The sequence below is a fragment of the Antennarius striatus genome, chromosome 22, assembly GCF_040054535.1.
Source record: "Antennarius striatus isolate MH-2024 chromosome 22, ASM4005453v1, whole genome shotgun sequence".
Classification (NCBI taxonomy): Eukaryota; Metazoa; Chordata; class Actinopteri; order Lophiiformes; family Antennariidae; genus Antennarius; species Antennarius striatus.
In genome coordinates, this window is record NC_090797.1 from 574435 (window position 1) to 592379 (window position 17945).

Sequence of the window (17945 nt, forward strand, 5' to 3'; positions counted from 1 at the left end):
TAGTTATATCAGGTTAGTCGTTTTTCTTCTGAAGTGAGGTTACATCTGATCAATCACGGACGGAGTTTCTCATCAATATTTCTGTCAAACTCCTACAACATGTTTAAATGAAAATTTACTATTGTTTACTGAAGGTCACAGACCAAAATGGCGGATCAATACCTGATCACATCAATCAGTTCAGTAATAGACTATCAGTGATTAACAATATGACAGATCGGATGCAGTTCAACTCCCGTCCTGTGGGCAGTGCTGTGTCACCACTGACAGATCGCCTGGCTGCCTATTGATTATTGATCGATTAGGAATTGATGTTACTTTAATGTTTGACTCTCGTCCTGCAGGAGGCGCCGTCTCCCAAAGACAACCATGTTGATGTTTGGAGATCAATAAGATGATTGATGACAGTTCAAACAGTTTGAGTTTTATTCCAAAGAAATCATTTTCATGTGGTGAAACTGATTTTTACTGATTTGATTTATTGATTTTTTTTGATGGCCACTGAGTTTTAATTCACTTCTCCAGCGAAACACAAGAAGTTCAAAGTGCTGATAAATGTGACTTTTCAAAGTTAAACATCTCCTTTTAAACATAAGCTACTTTTATTTTGAAGGGAACACTGATTAAAACAGTTTAAATATGATTTCCCACAATCCTCAGCAGCCGAAAAACAAAACATTGGTTCATTCTAGAGCCAGACAGCACAGAGTGTGTGTGTGTGTATGTGTGTGTGTGTGTGTGTGTGTGTGTGTGTGTGTGTGTGTTAGCCAGAAGAGCAGCACCCTCCAGCGGGCGTGGCTTGTGGTTCGTCATCGACAATCTGTACGCCCCGCCTACCGGATGCTGATTGGCTGGCTCCGTTGCCTTTTGCCCGCTCCTCCGCCTGAGCCGTCTCCATCATCCCTGAAAAGAAACAAACAGGTCATTGTGACGTCACCAGGTGAGACGGGCTCTCATTGGTCGACCATCAATGAATAGAAAAAGAGAAAATCAAAAACAAGAGAATGACATTTACAATCAAACATCAAATAAAACGTTTTTTATGGAATAAATGAATAAAAGCTGACTTTGTGGGAACACGTGATGTCATACATGTGAAGTCACAGCCAGGGCTCATGTGATTGGTCCTTACGTTTGCACAGGTCCAGGAACAGCTCCTCGATGCCTTTGTTTAGCTTGGCGGATGTGTGGTAATGTTTGGCGCCCACCGACTCTGCGTAGCTGCACAGACAGACGTACTGAGCGCGCTCACAACAAACACCAATGACAACTTCGCTGGGCGTGGCCTCACCTCTCAGCCTCCGCCTCCGAAACGTTTCGCTCTTTGTCCAGATCGATTTTGTTTCCTGCAGAGAGACAGTTTGAGCTTTACGAATAGAAACTTAACCTGAATTTGGTTTTAAGTAAAACCGTCACAATTACAAACAAATGTTTGGCTCGTTTCCGCGACGACGAGAGAAATACAAAGAACCCGACGTGTGACATGAAAATGTTTTTGGAGCGACTAAAATCGACGAACATCTCGTGAATCAGTCGCTCCCAAAAGCTCAACATGCTAGAAGACTTCTGATTGTCATCAGTCAGATGACACCAGTCATGTGACGTCTCTGTGATGTCATCATTCATTGAATAATTTCCATTTAAAATCACATTGTTGAATCTGTAGTTGAACTACAGGAAACTTCTCTCTGGAGAGCGCTAAGCTACCTATTGTTTCCAGGTTTACATTAAGCTAAGCTAAGCTAAGCGTTGCTTACCTACTATACACAAACAGATCTCGTTCCCCAACATTTTCCTCAACTCCTTCACCCAGTTCTTCACCTAAGAGCAGAGGAGAGGAGCAGCAGAAATAAGAGGAGACAAGTACATAACCCTGTGTACTAGAGCAGTATAAGTACATAACCCTGTGTACTAGAGCAGTATTAGTACATAACCCTGTGTACTAGAACGAGTGCACACCTTCTGGAAGGAGTCCTGGTCCGTGACGTCGTAAACCAGGACGGCTCCGTTGGAGTCTCTGTAGTAGATCGGACCTAAAGCATGAAAACGCTCCTGACCCGCCGTGTCCTGCACACACACACACACACACTGGTTTACAGCTGTCTGTGTGTGTGTGTGTGTGTGTGTGTGTGTGTGTGTGTGTGTCTCACCCAGATGGCCAGGTTGACTCTCTTTCCTGTGATGTTGAGCTTCTTGGTGAGAAACGACGCCTGCAGACAAACAAACAAATAAACAAACATCAACTTTTAAATAAATAAACAGTCTTTGGAGACGTGTTGATCTGTTTATAGTTCAGGTTTTATTGATTATTAACTTATTTATTTGTGATCATGTGATCTGCAGCCTGAGACTGACTTCATCCCAAAAACCTCAGAGAGGGGTCACCTACTTCCTCTTTGAAACTTTTCGTAATTCCTGTTGGGAGCGCTTCCTACTTCCTGTTCAAAATCTTTCATACTTCCTGTTGGGAGTATTTGTTTCTTTTTAAGCATTTCCATTTTCCTGTGCTAAAAAGTCTATAAAATAAGTGATTATTTCTGTCAAATAGTCCCAGAATGCATCTGTTATTTCCTGGGGGAGAATGAGGCCCCTCCTGTTTTGCCGAGTCATGGCAGGAAAGACTTAAAAATGTCCAATAAACATGGAGCTGAATAAAGTTTAGAGACGAACGTCTAGTGTGTGTGTGTGTGTGTGTGTGTGTGTGTGTGTGTGTGTGTGTGTCAGCTGACGCTTCCATCTTTAAATAGGATGAAAGCAACTGGATTGGATTTCATTTGTCTGTTCTGTGGTTTAAATCAGATTTATTTGTGATTTATTATTATTTATTATTTATTTGTGTAAAAAATAACTTTATGGAACCTAGTAATTCTGTTTGTCTACTAAACGTCTGAATCCTGTACGACTCTTTTTTCCAGATTAACTCATCACTCATGGTTTCCACGGCGACGCACAGAACACACTCTGAACCTAAAAATCTCTGTTAATTAAATGTTAATAGATTTTGCTGACCTCATTATTTCTACAGTTATTAACGAGGAGCAGTGCCCCCCCCCCATTCGGTTTGACGACCTGATGACGTCATCAAGACATCATCAGCTGACAGCGTTTCATCCGACCGGTTCTGGTTCATCAGCGCCGCGGCCAATCAGCCGACTGGAGAGTAAAGTCCTACCACTAGAACACAAGAGCCAATCAGAGGGTCCCATCCAGTCCCGGTGGAAACCCCCCCTCGCTGTGTTGTGTTTAATGCCCTCCGGAAATGTGGGCGGAACCCTAAAACCCACTCAGAAAAATCCCCTGACGTGACCCATTGAGCTCCCATGATGCACCTCTGTGGGTCACATGTTTGTGCCCTGCAGGTTTTTATGAAACGGCGTTTGTGCAGCGATTCCCAGAATGCCTTTCAGCAGCTTCGGACAGCCAAGAGGCGGGGCCTACGCCCTATGCTAGTCAAAATGCTAAGCTAGCAACAACAAAAAAAACATTAAAAAACCCAGCAAAGTTATCTACAACATGTGTCTCAGCTCCTGATGGATCAGAGCAGACAAATTGATCATCGATCAGTCAGTATTGATTACGCATCAGGCTGCTCGTATCTCAGCGGAACTCGAACCCAGGCTCACCAGCAGGTCTGAGCTCCAAGCCCATTGGCTGACGCTCCACACGTCATCACGCATTTATTAAAGCAACAAAATAAAAGTTATCCTCAGCTTTTATCAACATTTAACTGATCAGATTTATTCTTTTTAAGTTTCCTGCTTTCATTTATAATACTCTATATTAACGTAGTTTCTATAGTAACATTAATAATCTAATGATCTCCAACTCCAGAAAAGTAGTTCAGATACTCAAAACTTTCACTTTTTTGCTTCAGTAAGAAGAAATTAAACAAATATTTTTTTTCATGGGTTCTATCTTTAAAATTGGCTCGATGGACTAAATGTAATAATTTAGGAGACCTTTATTGATTATTAACAGCTTTATCAGTTAATTTATCTATTAGAAGCGATGACAGGTGTGTTCCCCAGCAGGTGTGTTTGTTTTCAACTACGACACCACCAGGTCCGGCTCCGGCCAATCTTCCGCAATAGCCCCGCTCTCCTGGGAGGGCCCGCACTACGCAACACGCGCACACACACAAGTGACAGCGACACAAACACCCACACCCAAGCAAAACACTCGAAGCTTCCCAAACCAGCCAGGTTAGCTGGCGTTAGCCGCCTAGCGTTAGCCGGCTACCTGGCGGGCTAACAGCGTCTCACCTGGAGAGTCGTGATGTGTTTGTCGTTGAATTTGTTCTCACAGTACCGAAGCACCAGCGACGTCTTGCCCACACAGCCTTCCCCCAGCAGCACCACTTTGAACGAGTAGGTCTTGCCACCACCCGCCGCCATCTCCGGCAGTCTCCTCGGATCGATCAAAACAAGCGTACCGATCTAGCGCTGCTAATGCTAACGGAGCCGAAGTCCTGCGCAGCTCACATTAGCTTCCGACTCCAGGAAACCCGCTAAAACCAGAGCAGAAAGGCGTCGACAACATGAGCGGAACCGCCTTTCATCAATTCGGATCAATAATAGTGATATGGACGGGTCTAATTAGTGAGCTGCTTCCCGTTTCAACCTGATGCGAACGCCTGTGACTTTTTTTTACACCGTTAATGGCGTCTCTTTGAGCTACTTGTTAGCCGGCTAGCTCCAGCGGAGATCGTTTACTCTACAGAGGTATCACTCTCTACCTTAATTGAGGGCTCAGATACCTCGCCACTTGTGATTGTCTTGTTGCGTCCGTTATTTACACGAGTGTATTTCCTCATCCATGATGTATTTTTTCAACTCTATAGAAGACGATAACCATCACTTTGTCCCGCTGTCTGCATTGATCGGTCGAAACCACGCCCTAAGACCAGTCTGGAGGCGGTATCAGAATTTTTTTCAGAGTGAGACCTCCTCACATCTTCTCCTCTCGATCACATCACATGACGAAATAGTTCCTGTCACAACGCTGGGGGTAGGTGGGCGGGACGGATGGGTAGGTGGGCGGGGCGGGGGAAGGGGGACGAGGGTGTCATTGATCTGGTTTCACAATCAAATCATGTGAGAACGCGTTTTAATTTTTCAAAGAGGGAGATTCATGCGACCGCAAAGAAATGACTGGAATCTGTGGGCGGCTGATGTGCATTAGTTCTGTGTCCACATCTGATGGGCTCAACTGATTTTTTTATCACTTGATTATTTTATGATTAGAATTTAAATGAAATAAAAAGTTGTATATCTCATATCAATCAACTTTTATTTATATAGTGCTTAATCATATCTGAAGACCTTTCAAAGCGCTAACGTATATGAGAACAGGGGTCACAGCAGGTCATGATTACTAGTGAGCAACACCAAGTTTTTCCACAATTTGATATAAATCAGATATAACACCATCAGGTAGAAACTCTATTTTACAAACATTTAGTTTTGTTAATATGATATCTAACAAATATTAGAGAGAATTCACAGTTTAATTCTTTCAACTCCTGTGTCCGTCTAGTAAACAGTTTATGTTTACTAAGAGAAAAATGATGTAGACAATTGTTTTTCCAACTTGAATTCATGTGAAAAAATTATGGAGTAAAATACAAAAAATCAGATGTTTTATTTTAATTACCAAATTATGAGCAAAAGTAAATGAAATGATCAGTTAGGTGGTGTATATTAGAATGATAGAGACGTACAGCGCCTCGCTCTGGTCAGACTGCAGTACCCCCTAACCGGCCACTAGAGGTCAGGCAACGAGGAAAACTGCTTCCACGCCAGTGAAACCCCTGAAGTGTTCAATAGTTGTCATGACTTGAAATGATCAATAAAGAACTGCAGAAGGTGTTTGGTTGGTGGTCGTTCAAAACTTGTGAGGAACATTTTCAAGCTAACACCTGTTGGCATGCAGCTTAATGCTAGGCTAATAGGTAAACCAGTAAATGTCCATCCATTCCATCCATCCATTTTTTCATGATAGATAGATAGATGAAGTAATTCGACAGATACAGGAAGTCATTCCATGGATACAGGAAGTCATTCCATGGATACAGGAAGTCATTCCATGGATACAGGAAGTCATTCCACGGATACAGGATGTAACTGCTCTGCTCTTTGATCTTTGTTACAGACGTACTCAGTTACCAACTGGTTTACATCATAACACACTTTGATGTCTTGTTTCTTTGTAGCTTTAATGTCTTTCATTTGATCTCCTCTTTCATCTCTAATCTCACTATATGAACCCGTTGACAGTATTGTGAAGGAAACAAATTCAGAAATGTCAAATTTAAGACGAGCTGAGGACCCTCCATGTGACGCAGTCATGTGTGCTGGGGGTGTTGGTTTTAATGTCCACAGGAACATCATGGTTAACTGCTGTCCATACTTTGAGTGAGTAACTTATTGAGTTCTAGTTTATCTTCTCACACACCCTGATCACACTCACCACCTGGTGGTGATCAGCTGACAGCTCAGCTCCTCTCTTTACCCAAGTGTGAAGAACATCTGGCTGTAGATCAGCTGACACCACCACCAGGTGGCTCATTGACCTGTGACCCGGGGTTCACTGGCACCAAGATGCTGAAACACGGCTACTTACAGCTACTTAATGACAGTTCTTTATTCACAGGGCCCTTTTCCTCCGACACGCAGGTGATAGAACACATTTCACCATCCCAGATGTGTCTGCAGAGGTGATGGAGGTCATCATTGACTTTACATACTCAGGTTCTGTCTCTGTGACAGAGGACAACGTTCAAGATCTGCTTATAGCAGCTGACTGTTTGCTTATAGATGACATTCTAAAGGCATGCAACAACTTCCTGGAAGAAAATCCAAAGAACTGCCTTGGTGTTCGTCAGTTCTCCATCCCAGGTCCTCAAGTGCTGCAGAAGGCTCACTTCCTGTAAATGAACAGGTTTGAGGAGGTTGTTTCCAGCCAGGACTTCCTGGAGCTCAGTTTGCAGGAACTCTCTGACATCCTTGATAGTGATGACCTCAACGTGGACGAGGAGAAAACCGTGTACGAGGCCGCTGTTAGGTGGATCAACCATGAACCGCAGCAGAGAACCTCACATTTACCTGCACTCTTGTCAAAGGTAAGACCACGTTCTGTCAGTATGCGTCATGTAAATGTTCAGGCGCAGATTATTGTCGTTTACAAGAAAAAAATAGTCAAATTATAAGGTTACCCTGGTGCATCTGGTGTCTCAAGGGTGCCTCCGTAGGGATGGATGAATGGATGGATGGTTTTTTTACACCTGCAGCTACATTAAATTTTATCAGGATAAAGTAACAAAAATACCTTTTTGTCATTTATTTTTGTGATTAGTCCTGTTAACACAAAAATATTTCTAAAGTTAAAAGTCATATCAGACTGAAACTGTTGGTTTTTATTGTTGCTGTCTGTAACATAAATCTGGACTATCACGATTTCATCTGTTCCATCTAAATTGTGTTGTTTCCTCTGTAGGCTCGTCTGGCCTTGAGCAGTACAGACGACATTAAGACTCTGATGTCAGACCCATATTTGACCAACAACACTTAGTGTCTGCAGATTCTAGAGGACGTCTTGCGCCTCAAACGTCAGATGTCCAATGCCAGACCACCCAGGAGATTTCTTTCTGACCTCGCTGCTCGTCCTCGTTTACCTAACGCCATCATTTTTGTTATTGGGAGCCAGACCACCAATGGTAACACAACTAACATCATGGAGGTTTACGATGTCCGTGCTGATCGCTGGTTGGACATTACAGATGTCATCAGGAAAAGTCATCAGGAAAAGCCTCTATACTGTCATGGCACTGTCTACCATGATGGGTTCATCTACTGCATTGGTGGCTATGATGGGGATGAGGTTTGCAACAGCGTGTGCAAGTTTGATGTGAACAAATGAGTTTGGAGTGAAGCAGCACCCATGAACCAGCGCCGCTGCTTTGTGAGTATTGCTGTTTTGGATGGATATATTAATGCGTTAGGAGGTCAATATGAAAGACATTACCTGAACACTGCAGAGCGCTACAGACCTGAGACGAACCAATGGAGTCTAATTCAACCCATGAATGATGTCAGAGGTCATGCTGGTTGTTCACCGTTCAATAAGAAGGTGAGTGAAGGTCCAGAGCAGTGGGAAATAGCTCTAGAGTTGTTGTAACGCTGACAGGAAACATTGTTAGCTGTTCATTTAAAAACCAGTGGACTAGACTATATGCTGGAGGTTATTCAATATTTGAACAAATAAAAAGTCAATTATATAAAAGAAAAAAGAAATTGAGAGAGAAAAATGATCTTACCTGCTTCTGCCAAGAACAGTGATACTTCTTAATTTATTCCTTTTTCCTCCTTTTCTGTCCAGATTTACATTTATGGTGGCAATTACCTTCAAAGTTGTGAATTTTATAGTCCAAAGACCAACCAGTGGACACGCTTCACCAACATGAGCACTAGACGCGGTGTACTAGGTGTCATCTTGTACGATAACCGTATCTTTGCGGTGAGTAAATGAAGAACTAACCTGGACTGAGGCCAGCACCTGGTTCTATCTAGTAGAGCTGACAGAATGACAATGTCCTCTGGTTGGTGTCCAGTTGGTGTCACACATGCCGTGTTCACAATCTGAAGGTTGAACACGCTGCACAATGTGTTACATTTGATTTGAACCCAAACACTCACCTCACTATTTTAATTTGTTCTCACAGCTCGGTGGCTACGATGGCCACAACTATTTAAGAAGTGTTGAGGCCTACGACCCAGAGACCGACCAGTGGAATGAAATACCCCCCATGTTGAACAACCGCCAGTATTGTGGCACTGGAGTGATTAACGACAAGCTGTTTGTCATAGGGGGCGGGACCAAAATTCGCAAATGCAATTCTGTTGAGTACTATGATGCTAAAACCAACACCTGGACTAGAGCCAGACCAATGAGGAGTCGTCACTGGGGTCTCAGGTGCTGCACCGTCTCCAATCACCCCAGCATGAAACAATACACCAGTCGTGACACCTTGCCACGATTAGAAGACCTGAAGAAAAAAAAACGTGCTGGATCTTGTGAAGAGTCTCCAGTAGCACCCAAAGGTGGGCGTGTCAAGATGGGTTCGGGTACGGTGTGGAAAAGTATAGAAGACAAGAACCCAGGAATCAGTGAACGCAGCCTGAAAGCACCAAGACCTCAAGTCTGGATCAAGAGTCCAGACAGAGACTATCTGGTCTAGACAAACTAGTTAGAACCGGGTGTTCCACAAAGGAAGACCTGAAATGCTCTGGAAAGAGAAATGGACCTTTTGGTTATTTTTTTATATTCACTGTTTTGGGGTGGAGCCTAGTTCTGTGACTCCACCCACAGGTAAAACAGAAATTTAAAAAGTGGAACCAGGTTTTCTGATGACGAGACCTCAAAACCACCTGGAGACGTCTGTCACAGAACAAACGCTTCAGTTTACCATCTGCGAGGAACCGGGTTGAATCAGAAACGCTCAACGCAGACAAAACCAAACGGTTCAAGTTTCAATGAGCGGACTGCTGATGACCTCTGACCTCTGAGTCTGTCAATGAAACCAAACTTATGGTGACTGGAGCTGCTAGCTAACGTTAATTCATTCACTGGCTAACATTAAGGTTAGCTAGTACAGCTACTTAGGTTGTTGTTAAGGTTATTAATTTTATGAGTGTTATTAAGGTTGTTATTAATAGTAGTAGTGTTATTAATGTTGTATTAATGTTATTAGTCTTGTTCAGTGCAGTAACAACTCCTCACACGCTGCTGCTGTTATAAAATTGCACCACTTTTATTCATTTAAGGCTTTTAGTTTTTACATTTGGCTTCTCAACCCCCCTCCTCCCCCTCCCCCGTTGTGGGTTCTCCACTGGAAGAAACCAGTTCACCAGTTCAGACCAGTTGAAACCCTGACAGCTGATCCGTGACGACTCAGCAGAACAGAGATGGGATTTGACCCCGATGCTGGTCGAACTGGTTTCTTCTACATTTCACTGGTCGTCATGCCGCAGAGAGAAAGAAGCAGATTGGACTAAAGTCATGTGGTCCAGTTGCCGCTGGCGACGCCCCGGCGCTGCCATCGCTCCACCCCCCCCCCCTGCCCCCATTGTCAGAAATCCTCTGGTGTTCTGCAGCGCGGAGAATTAGCCTAGCATAGCGTGAGAATGCACATGGAAGGACACTGCTAGCCTTAGGAACATTAAGGCTTCTGTTAGCGTCATGCTAACCATTATCAGGAGAATCAACAGGAAGTACAGATCCACCAATCACATCGCAGGAAACAGGATTCACCTTGTTTTTAGGACTTGGCGGCTGTGCTAAAACGTGCATCAGGTGACGTGACGTGGCGTGGCGTGAAGTGATGGGCGGCGCCGTGGCAGCGGCTTTAAAGAGACAGGAAGCAGGAGTGCTGCTAGCCTAGCTCAAAGACACATTAGCGCTAATGGTAACCAGGGTCATGCGGGTAGCAGTGGGCGTGTTTACTGCTAACGGTACATACAGTATATTAGATTTCATACACTTCTCTGAATGACATCACATCCTGAGCTTTCCTATTTGTTACCATGACAACAGACGGTCGTTTCACCTGGAAGCTTCTGCCCAGCATGCTAACTGCTGCAGCGCCTCCTGCAGGTCAGAAACATCAACATGCTACATGACTGGACCAGAACACTGACACGGTCCCATAATGCACTGCAGCACTCAAACGTCTAACGTACTGGAACACAACCTTCACATCACAAATAAAAAAAACTGAGTGTCTGCCTCACAGACCACGCCCCCAAACGAAGGGGCGGGGCTACATCCCTTATGATAGGTCGTGCTAACGTTAAAATAATTACATTTTCTTTAAATGTGAAAATGAAACCATTCGTGAGACATGCTAGCATTTAATGATGAATGGTTTCATTGTCGTCAGTTAAAGATAATTCAGTTTGTCCAACCCCTGTGGAAAGCCACGCCCTCACTCACCTGACACACACACACACACACACACACACACACACAGTCAGTCAGTCTAAAGACAAAGTATCCGCCCCAAGCAGCAGACGTAAAGTCAGCTCACCGTGCTGTTGTGCTAACAAATTAGCAGCTACTATCAGCACACTAACATTCAACAAACGTGTTAGCATAGCTAGCATTCCCTTATAACAATGTATTTCATCTGACCTAGCTGTTAGCCAACGGTTACCATTAGTTTCTTGGAGAAACAGTAAATATGTTAACGTTTCGCTAACAAACATGGATGATGAGGTTTCTAATGTACATATTTTATTAGCGGCTAGGCTAACAAGTTCGGCCAAAGCCAGGGAAATAAAGTAGGGATTAGCTTTAGCAACCCAATTAAAACCAGTTATCATTCTCTCTGAACACAAGCCAGTCACTCCTGTAGCTGTTGGCTAACGTTCAGTTAGCCGACAGCTAACAGCACGGTGAGCTAACCACATGACCTGCTGCAAAGTCCGCCCCGAAAACTGCTAAAAGAAACAGGAAATGACAAAAACACAATAATAATCACGAAATACATCCACAGGTTCTACCAGAGACACACACACACACACACAGTCAGCCATACTGGTTCTGACATCACCGGGGTATCCATGGCAACAACATGGCTGACAGGGGAGTGGTGGCGCGGTGTGTGAACAGCTCTGTCGTAAAGTAGGCAAAAGAAAAAGAAAGGCAAGAAGCCACACCCCAGAGCATGATGGGAACTGTAGTTCAAATGGGGGCTGCTGATTGGACGACCTCCTCCTCATCGGCGCGCTTCAGTCCCCGTCAACAGCGTAGCGAGTTCATGGGCGATGATGTCATCACGGGGACGGATGTAAGAGGCGACGGATGATTACACATATGCTTTAAAGGGGCGTGGCCAACTGGAAGATGTGGTGTGATTGGTTGTCGGTCAGGTGAGACTTGAACTATGGGGAAAACAAGCAAATGTTTGCAAACAATAAACAATTGTGTTTATATCACATGAGTAAACACAATTACAGTTTACAAATAAACACAAACAGCGTTAGAAGGACACGCCCTCATTAGAGAACACGCCCTCATTATAGGACACACCCTCATTAGAGGACACACCCTCATTAGAGGACACACCCTCATTAGAGGACACGCCCTTATTAGAGGACACGCCCTCATTATAGAAGGACACACCCTCATGAGAGAAGGACACGCCCTCAGAGGAGCTGACAGGTGGACTTTTTACGATTCTTCCCTGGCGCCGGACTCTTCCTGTTGATCTGTCGCACGAGGTCATAGAAGATCTGTGGAGACACACACACACACACACGTCTGTACCATCTTCTCCATCAGGGTTCTGATGTTCAACCAAAAGCACCTGAGCAGAGCCAGAAGAACCTCAGGAAACAAGACCAGGTCCAGATGGAACCAGGTCTAGGTCCTGGCTCTGGTCCAGGACCTGGATCTGGAACCGTATCAGGTGCAGACAGAGGGCGTGGTCACCTCGTTGACGTTGATCTTGCTCTTGGCCGACGTCTCCAGGAAGGCGCAGCAGTTCCACTGGCGGGCGAGGCCGACGCCCGAGTCCTTACCGACGACCCGCTCCACCTCCAGGTCGCACTTGTTCCCCACGAGGATCATGGGAACCTGTGGGGGAGGAGTCACATCAGCACGTCTGCTCTCAAGGTGAGACAGGAAGTGACGGGTGTGTGTTGTGCGTGTGGGCGGGTCGTACGTCGTCGGTGTCCTTCACCCGGAGGATCTGCTCCCTGAGGTCCTGAAGGTCGTTGAAGGTCGACTGAGCCGTGATGGAATAAACCAGAGCGAAGCCCTGACCGTTCTTCATGTACAGGTCCCTCATGGCCGTGAACTGCTCCTGCAGGCAGACAGGTCACAGACACACGGGTCACCACAGACAGACAGGTCACCACAGACAGACGGGTCACCACAGACAGACAGGTCACAGACACACGGGTCACCACAGACAGACAGGTCACCACAGACACACGGGTCACCACAGACAGACAGGTCACCACAGACAGACGGGTCACCACAGACACACGGGTCACCACAGACGGGTCACCAGACGGGTCTCCCACAGACAGACAGATCACCACAGACGGGTCACCACAGACAGACAGGTCACCACAGACAGACAGGTCCCCACAGACAGACGGGTCACCACAAACAGACAGGCGGTTCACAGACAGGCGGGTCACAGACAGACAGACGGGTCACAGACAGACAGACGGGTCACAGACAGACAGACGGGTCACAGACAGACAGACGGGTCTTACGGTCCCGGCCGTGTCCAGGATCTCTAACATACACTGCTGTCCATCGACCTCCACTTGCTGCAGACAGACAGGAAGTAAACAGTTTGTTTTCTGCTCCTTTGTAAACAACAACAACAACAACTGATGACTCCGTTCACACTGACGCCAGCAGGAAGTGGATCGACAAAATAAAGCGCCGTTTCAGTCCGGGTTTCAGGGTCTGTTTACAGACGGGTTCACACACGTGTAGAAGAACATCATCGGCATAGAGACGAAAACACTGGGGGCCACGGGCCCCAGGCCCCAGAGGGCCAAGGGCCCCTGAGGGCCACAAGCCCCTGATGGTCCCTGAGGGCCACGGGCCCCTGAGGGCGGTCTCACCTTGCGGTAGGAGTCCTCTATCGTTGGGTCGTACTTCTCCACAAAGATCCCCTGAACAAACTGGACCGTCTGCAGACAGAACAACAGAATGTGACCCGGGTCTGGACCCAGGTCTGGTCCCGGGTCTGGACCCAGGTCTGGTCTCTGACCTGGAACCGATACGAGACGAGGAACTCACCAGAGCCGACTTCCCAACGCCTCCAGATCCCAAAACAACCAGTTTGTATTCACGCATCCTGACTGCTGGGAGAGAGACAGAGAGACAGACAGACAGACAGACAGACAGACAGACAGACAGACAGACAGACAGACAGACAGACAGACAGACAGACAGACAGACAGACAGACAGACAGACAGACAGACAGACAGACAGACAGACAGACAGACAGACAGACAGACAGACAGACAGACAGACAGAGAGAAGAGAGAGACAGAGACAGATCAGTTTCTGAACCTTTTCTTCATTCAAACAGTTAACCCTAGCAGCTGTTAGCAGTTAGCTAATAACAACACATCAAATACTGGATCATAGCTCTTCATGCTAGCAGGATGCTAACTTTGGCTGACTTTGCTCCTGGAATACCAACAAGCTAAAGTAGCACCAACAAAAAAAAAGAACATACAATAAGTGAATTCCTCAAAGACCTCAAACGTTCCCTCACGTTCTCTAACGTTCTTTAACGCTCCCTAATGCTCTTTAATGCTCAATAACGTTCTATAATGTTCAAAAATGTTTTCTAAAGTTCCCTATTGTTCCCTAAAATTTCTTAATTTTCCATTAAATTAAGAAACGTTCTTTAATGTTTCCTATAGTTCGTTAAAGTTCCCCTAATGTTCCCTATTGTTCCCTAATGTTCTTTAACATTTCCTTACGTTTTTTAACGTTTCCTCACGTTCTTTAACGTTTGCTATTGTTACCTATTGTTCCCTAACGTTCTTTTAATATTTCCTAACGTTCTTTAACGTTTCTCTAATGTTCCCTAGCGTTCCCTATCGTTTCCTATTGTTCCCTAATGTTCATTAACGTTTCCTAACGTTCTTTAACGTTCCCTATCGTTTCCTAATGTTTCCTATCGTTTCTTAATGTTCCCTAACATTTTTTATTGTTTCCTAACGTTCTTTAACATTTTCTCTAATGTACCCATTCGTTCCCTAACATTCTTTAATGTTCCCTACCGTTTCCTAATGTTCGCTATCGTTCCCTATCGTTCCCCAACGCCGTCGCCACGTCTCTGCGTTACCTGAGCTGACGGTTTGTACTCTCTGGTTCTCACACACGTATGTTCTTCTCACACACACAGGTAATAATTACCCAGCATGCATCTGGGTGTGTTCATGAAAACAGAGAGGTCACATGATCACCACAGTACCTGATTGTGTGTGTTGTGCGTGTGTGTGGTTAGCAACATGACACACACTCATCTGAGTTAATGAGGGTCTGTACATGTTACCATGGCGATGAGTTAAGTAAGTGTGTGTGTGAGAGGACATATATTAACATTCCGCTCTGTCACGTCGCCGTCTGTAATTTAACGTGTTCCAATAATTATTACTGATGTTCACTAACATGTTTATTCACACGCAAACAAGTAAACAAATTAATAAAGTCAAGTTCTTTGAATCCCTCTGGCAGTAGAACGTCACTGTTCTGCTGACCAATCACAGCACAGCAGCTAGCTGATTGGAGCATTGATCAGCCAATCAGCATCAGCTGTGTGTAACTGAACCGATCTCTCTATTCTGTATTCCATCAGCGAACACAAAAGCCACGCCCACTGACGCCACAAAAGGGCAACAGGAAGTTGTGACATCATCACGTTTTACAGTTTTACAGGTGTTGCTGCCGCGTGAGGCTAACGCTAGCTGGTCACAACCGAACGTTAGCAATGCTACTCACATTAGTCCCACTAGTTTACATGAGCGGGTGTTAGCTATGCTAACGTTTATTAGCTAACCTTAGCGATGGCAGCTGATGTTAGCAATGACAGTCACGTTAGCTAGGACAGCCGACATTAGCGTGACTAGTTTACATGAGCTATGTAACGTGTGAGCTATGGTAACGGGTATTAGCTAATGTTAGCAATAGCAACTGACGTTAGCTATGCCAGTTTATGTTTGCTATGACTGCTGACATTAGCTATGGTCACGGATATTAGCCAACGTTAGCAATGACAGCTAGCATTAGCAATGGTAACGGCAGCTGACGGCAGTAATGATGGCTGATGTTAGCTTCGCTAGCTGACACTAGCTAACTGCTAGCTCCATGAACACATGTCCAGTCTGACTTTTTCCCACACGCCCTGAAGGCAGCATGGTGTTAACCTCCTGGGTGAAGCAGGTAAAAAAAAGATGTACAGTGAAGGTGTCACCAGTGGGCGGGGCCTGACAGACAGACAGACGGACAGACAACATCCTCTAGCAGCTGTCTGTCCGTCTGTCTGTCTGTCTCGCACATCAACACCGGTATTTTTAACGGAGTCTGTCTGTCTGTCAATCCGCCGGTCGCTTCCGCAAACCCAGCCCAGCCCAGCTCGGCACCGGCCCGTCTGTCCCGGCTCGTCCCACCCCTCCACCGGCCGTCGCCCCGTCCTCCCTCTCCGTTAACTGGAGGGAGAGGCCGGACAAGACGGCAGAATCGAACCGAGAAAGAGAAGCCGCTCACCGTCATCCAGCCTCCGTCCGCTGCTCTCTCTCCCGCTCTCCGTCTACGTCGCTCGACCAGAGCCGCTCCCTCCTGCCGCCGCGGCGTCCTGACGTCAAGCTGGACGCGGCGAGCTTAAGCGCTTCCTGTTAGGATTTTCAAAATAAAACGCTGCTCTCCAAATTTTTTTTCTTTTGCCATAAAACGCCATGAAATTATTTAAAATGACTCAAAATAAGCAACTTCATTAATTAAAATTATTAATAATAACCAGTGAGGAAGACACCTGACGTCAGAGGGTCCTGTACATCGGAGTTTACAGTCTGAGGTTGACGGAAGCAGTAGATATCGAAATGAAATTGTCAATAAATGTACCATAAATGTCTATAATTGTACTTAATGTTTTATTTCAGATGACGTTTCAAATGAAAATATGGTTAATATTCATTACCCACAAACATCTCCTTAAAAAGACTTCTTCAAACGTGCTGTGCTCTTACTTTGAAGGCAGCCCAGCTTCACTTCCTGTTTTATCCTTCTTCATCACATCGGGTCTTCATTGGGTGATGTTCCAGCCTCCTCCTCCTCCATGCAGAGCAGAAACAGGCTGGTCTCTGCTGTCTCAGGTGGGATTCCACTGCTGCCTGCTCCAGCGCTTCCGGTCCAGACCGTCTGAACCGTTTCTTAAACTCCTCCCACCTGGTGAGGTCATGACCTCCCACCTGGAGATCCCGCCTACGTTTCTTTCTACCGTTATAAGAAGTTTCTGCCACTGGAGGTCAAAGGTCAAAGACGCCACAGAGGCAAACAGGAAATTTAACTTGTGACCAGTTTGTTCCAGAGTGGGAGCGACTCGGCGTGTCGGAGCGTGTTGAGGGGAACACGCCAGGACACGCACCGGCAGCTGTGAAGCCACACCCGCCCCAACAGGAAGGAGCCTCCACAAATAGCTTCCAGCTTCCTTTGGCACTTCCTGTCCTCATTCCTGGGAGTCTTCACAGATCCAGTCCGACGTTGAACTTCCTGTTTAGCTGCTGGAGGTCAGTCACGCGTGTTGTCACGCTTCACCTGGAGATGTATACTGTAAACTAACCAGCAGGTTAACTTGAACCCTGAACTTCACTGCGAGACATGATGTCACTTCCTGTCTCTGACTGCCGGCATCAGTTCCTCAAAGAATCATCAGCTGTTGCTAGCAGACCACAGCGACGAGTGTCAGGCGTGTTGTTTGAGCGGTTTCTGCTTCGCTGACATGGCCAATCACAGCGCAGCTCTGAACAGGATGTCGGACTTTTACCTGCAGTGCCAGAAACACCTGAGTCGACATCGAGACCCTAAGTTCAGGCTGTCAGGAGGACAGAGCAGCCGCCTGGGAGACGATACCCAGGGCAAAGAGTACAGAGTAATCATATTACCTGGTGATGTACCTGATTACAACTGAAGTAAAGCGACATTGATTCAATCATTTTCTACTTTAACCTCGTTATGAAATTAAAATTTACGTTTCCCAGGTTGAATTTTACTTTGAACTCAACATGACCACACCTTAGCCACGCCCCTCAGTGGTGCTAATATTTTCTGATTGGCTCCCAGGCCTTCCATTCCTCCGTTCTGATCGGTTGCTCACGTTCTCCGTTGTCGGCCCCTGCTGCTGTGGAGG

The 17945-nt window shown here is 45.7% G+C and overlaps 3 protein-coding genes across 4 annotated transcripts; 1 reads left to right on the top strand and 2 right to left on the bottom strand.

The window, feature by feature from the left end:
• Positions 1-402: 402 nt before the first annotated feature.
• Positions 403-4729, bottom strand: rab21 (RAB21, member RAS oncogene family). Its single transcript, XM_068306569.1, has 7 exons — positions 4263-4729; positions 2151-2210; positions 1960-2067; positions 1758-1821; positions 1292-1346; positions 1133-1221; positions 403-903 (listed from the first exon to the last, which is right to left on the bottom strand). The coding sequence occupies exons 1-7, from the start codon at positions 4392-4394 to the stop codon at positions 764-766; spliced, it is 648 nt and encodes a 215-aa protein (XP_068162670.1). The 5' UTR covers positions 4395-4729; the 3' UTR covers positions 403-763.
• Positions 4730-6557: 1828 nt separating this feature from the next.
• On the top strand, positions 6558-9679 carry LOC137589169 (kelch-like protein 10). Its single transcript, XM_068306716.1, has 5 exons — positions 6558-7120; positions 7495-7959; positions 8036-8127; positions 8377-8514; positions 8720-9679. Exons 3-5 carry the CDS (start codon positions 8080-8082, stop codon positions 9233-9235), a joined length of 702 nt encoding a protein of 233 aa, XP_068162817.1. The 5' UTR covers positions 6558-7120; positions 7495-7959; positions 8036-8079; the 3' UTR covers positions 9236-9679.
• Positions 9680-10475: 796 nt separating this feature from the next.
• On the bottom strand, positions 10476-17677 carry LOC137589170 (ras-related protein Rap-1b). Of its 2 annotated transcripts, XM_068306718.1 has the most exons (9): positions 16786-17677; positions 16307-16431; positions 13822-13883; positions 13644-13712; positions 13284-13340; positions 12722-12862; positions 12490-12633; positions 12181-12290; positions 10476-11939 (listed from the first exon to the last, which is right to left on the bottom strand). In XM_068306718.1, the coding sequence occupies exons 3-8, from the start codon at positions 13876-13878 to the stop codon at positions 12204-12206; spliced, it is 555 nt and encodes a 184-aa protein (XP_068162819.1). In that variant the 5' UTR covers positions 13879-13883; positions 16307-16431; positions 16786-17677; the 3' UTR covers positions 10476-11939; positions 12181-12203. The 2 variants fall into 2 exon arrangements, with proteins under 2 accessions (XP_068162819.1, XP_068162820.1); XM_068306719.1 differs by lacking the exon at positions 16786-17677 and having other exon boundaries at positions 13822-13886; positions 16307-16410.
• Between the last annotated feature and the right edge of the window lie 268 nt (positions 17678-17945).

Coding starts and splice junctions, on each gene's coding strand:
- rab21 (XM_068306569.1), bottom strand. CDS start 4,394: ATGGCGGCGGGTGGTGGCAAGACCTACTCGTTCAAAGTGGTGCTGCTG. Junction 1,222..1,291: donor TCGGAGGCGGAGGCTGAGAG/GTGAGGCCACGC, acceptor CTGTCTGTGCAG/CTACGCAGAGTCGGTGGGCG. Junction 904..1,132: donor GTTCCTGGACCTGTGCAAAC/GTAAGGACCAAT, acceptor GTTTCTTTTCAG/GGATGATGGAGACGGCTCAG.
- LOC137589169 (XM_068306716.1), top strand. CDS start 8,080: ATGAATGATGTCAGAGGTCATGCTGGTTGTTCACCGTTCAATAAGAAG. Junction 8,128..8,376: donor GTTCACCGTTCAATAAGAAG/GTGAGTGAAGGT, acceptor TTTTCTGTCCAG/ATTTACATTTATGGTGGCAA. Junction 8,515..8,719: donor ACGATAACCGTATCTTTGCG/GTGAGTAAATGA, acceptor TTGTTCTCACAG/CTCGGTGGCTACGATGGCCA.
- LOC137589170 (XM_068306718.1), bottom strand. CDS start 13,878: ATGCGTGAATACAAACTGGTTGTTTTGGGATCTGGAGGCGTTGGGAAG. Junction 13,713..13,821: donor GCGTTGGGAAGTCGGCTCTG/GTGAGTTCCTCG, acceptor TTCTGTCTGCAG/ACGGTCCAGTTTGTTCAGGG. Junction 12,291..12,489: donor GCAAGATCAACGTCAACGAG/GTGACCACGCCC, acceptor GTGTCTCCACAG/ATCTTCTATGACCTCGTGCG.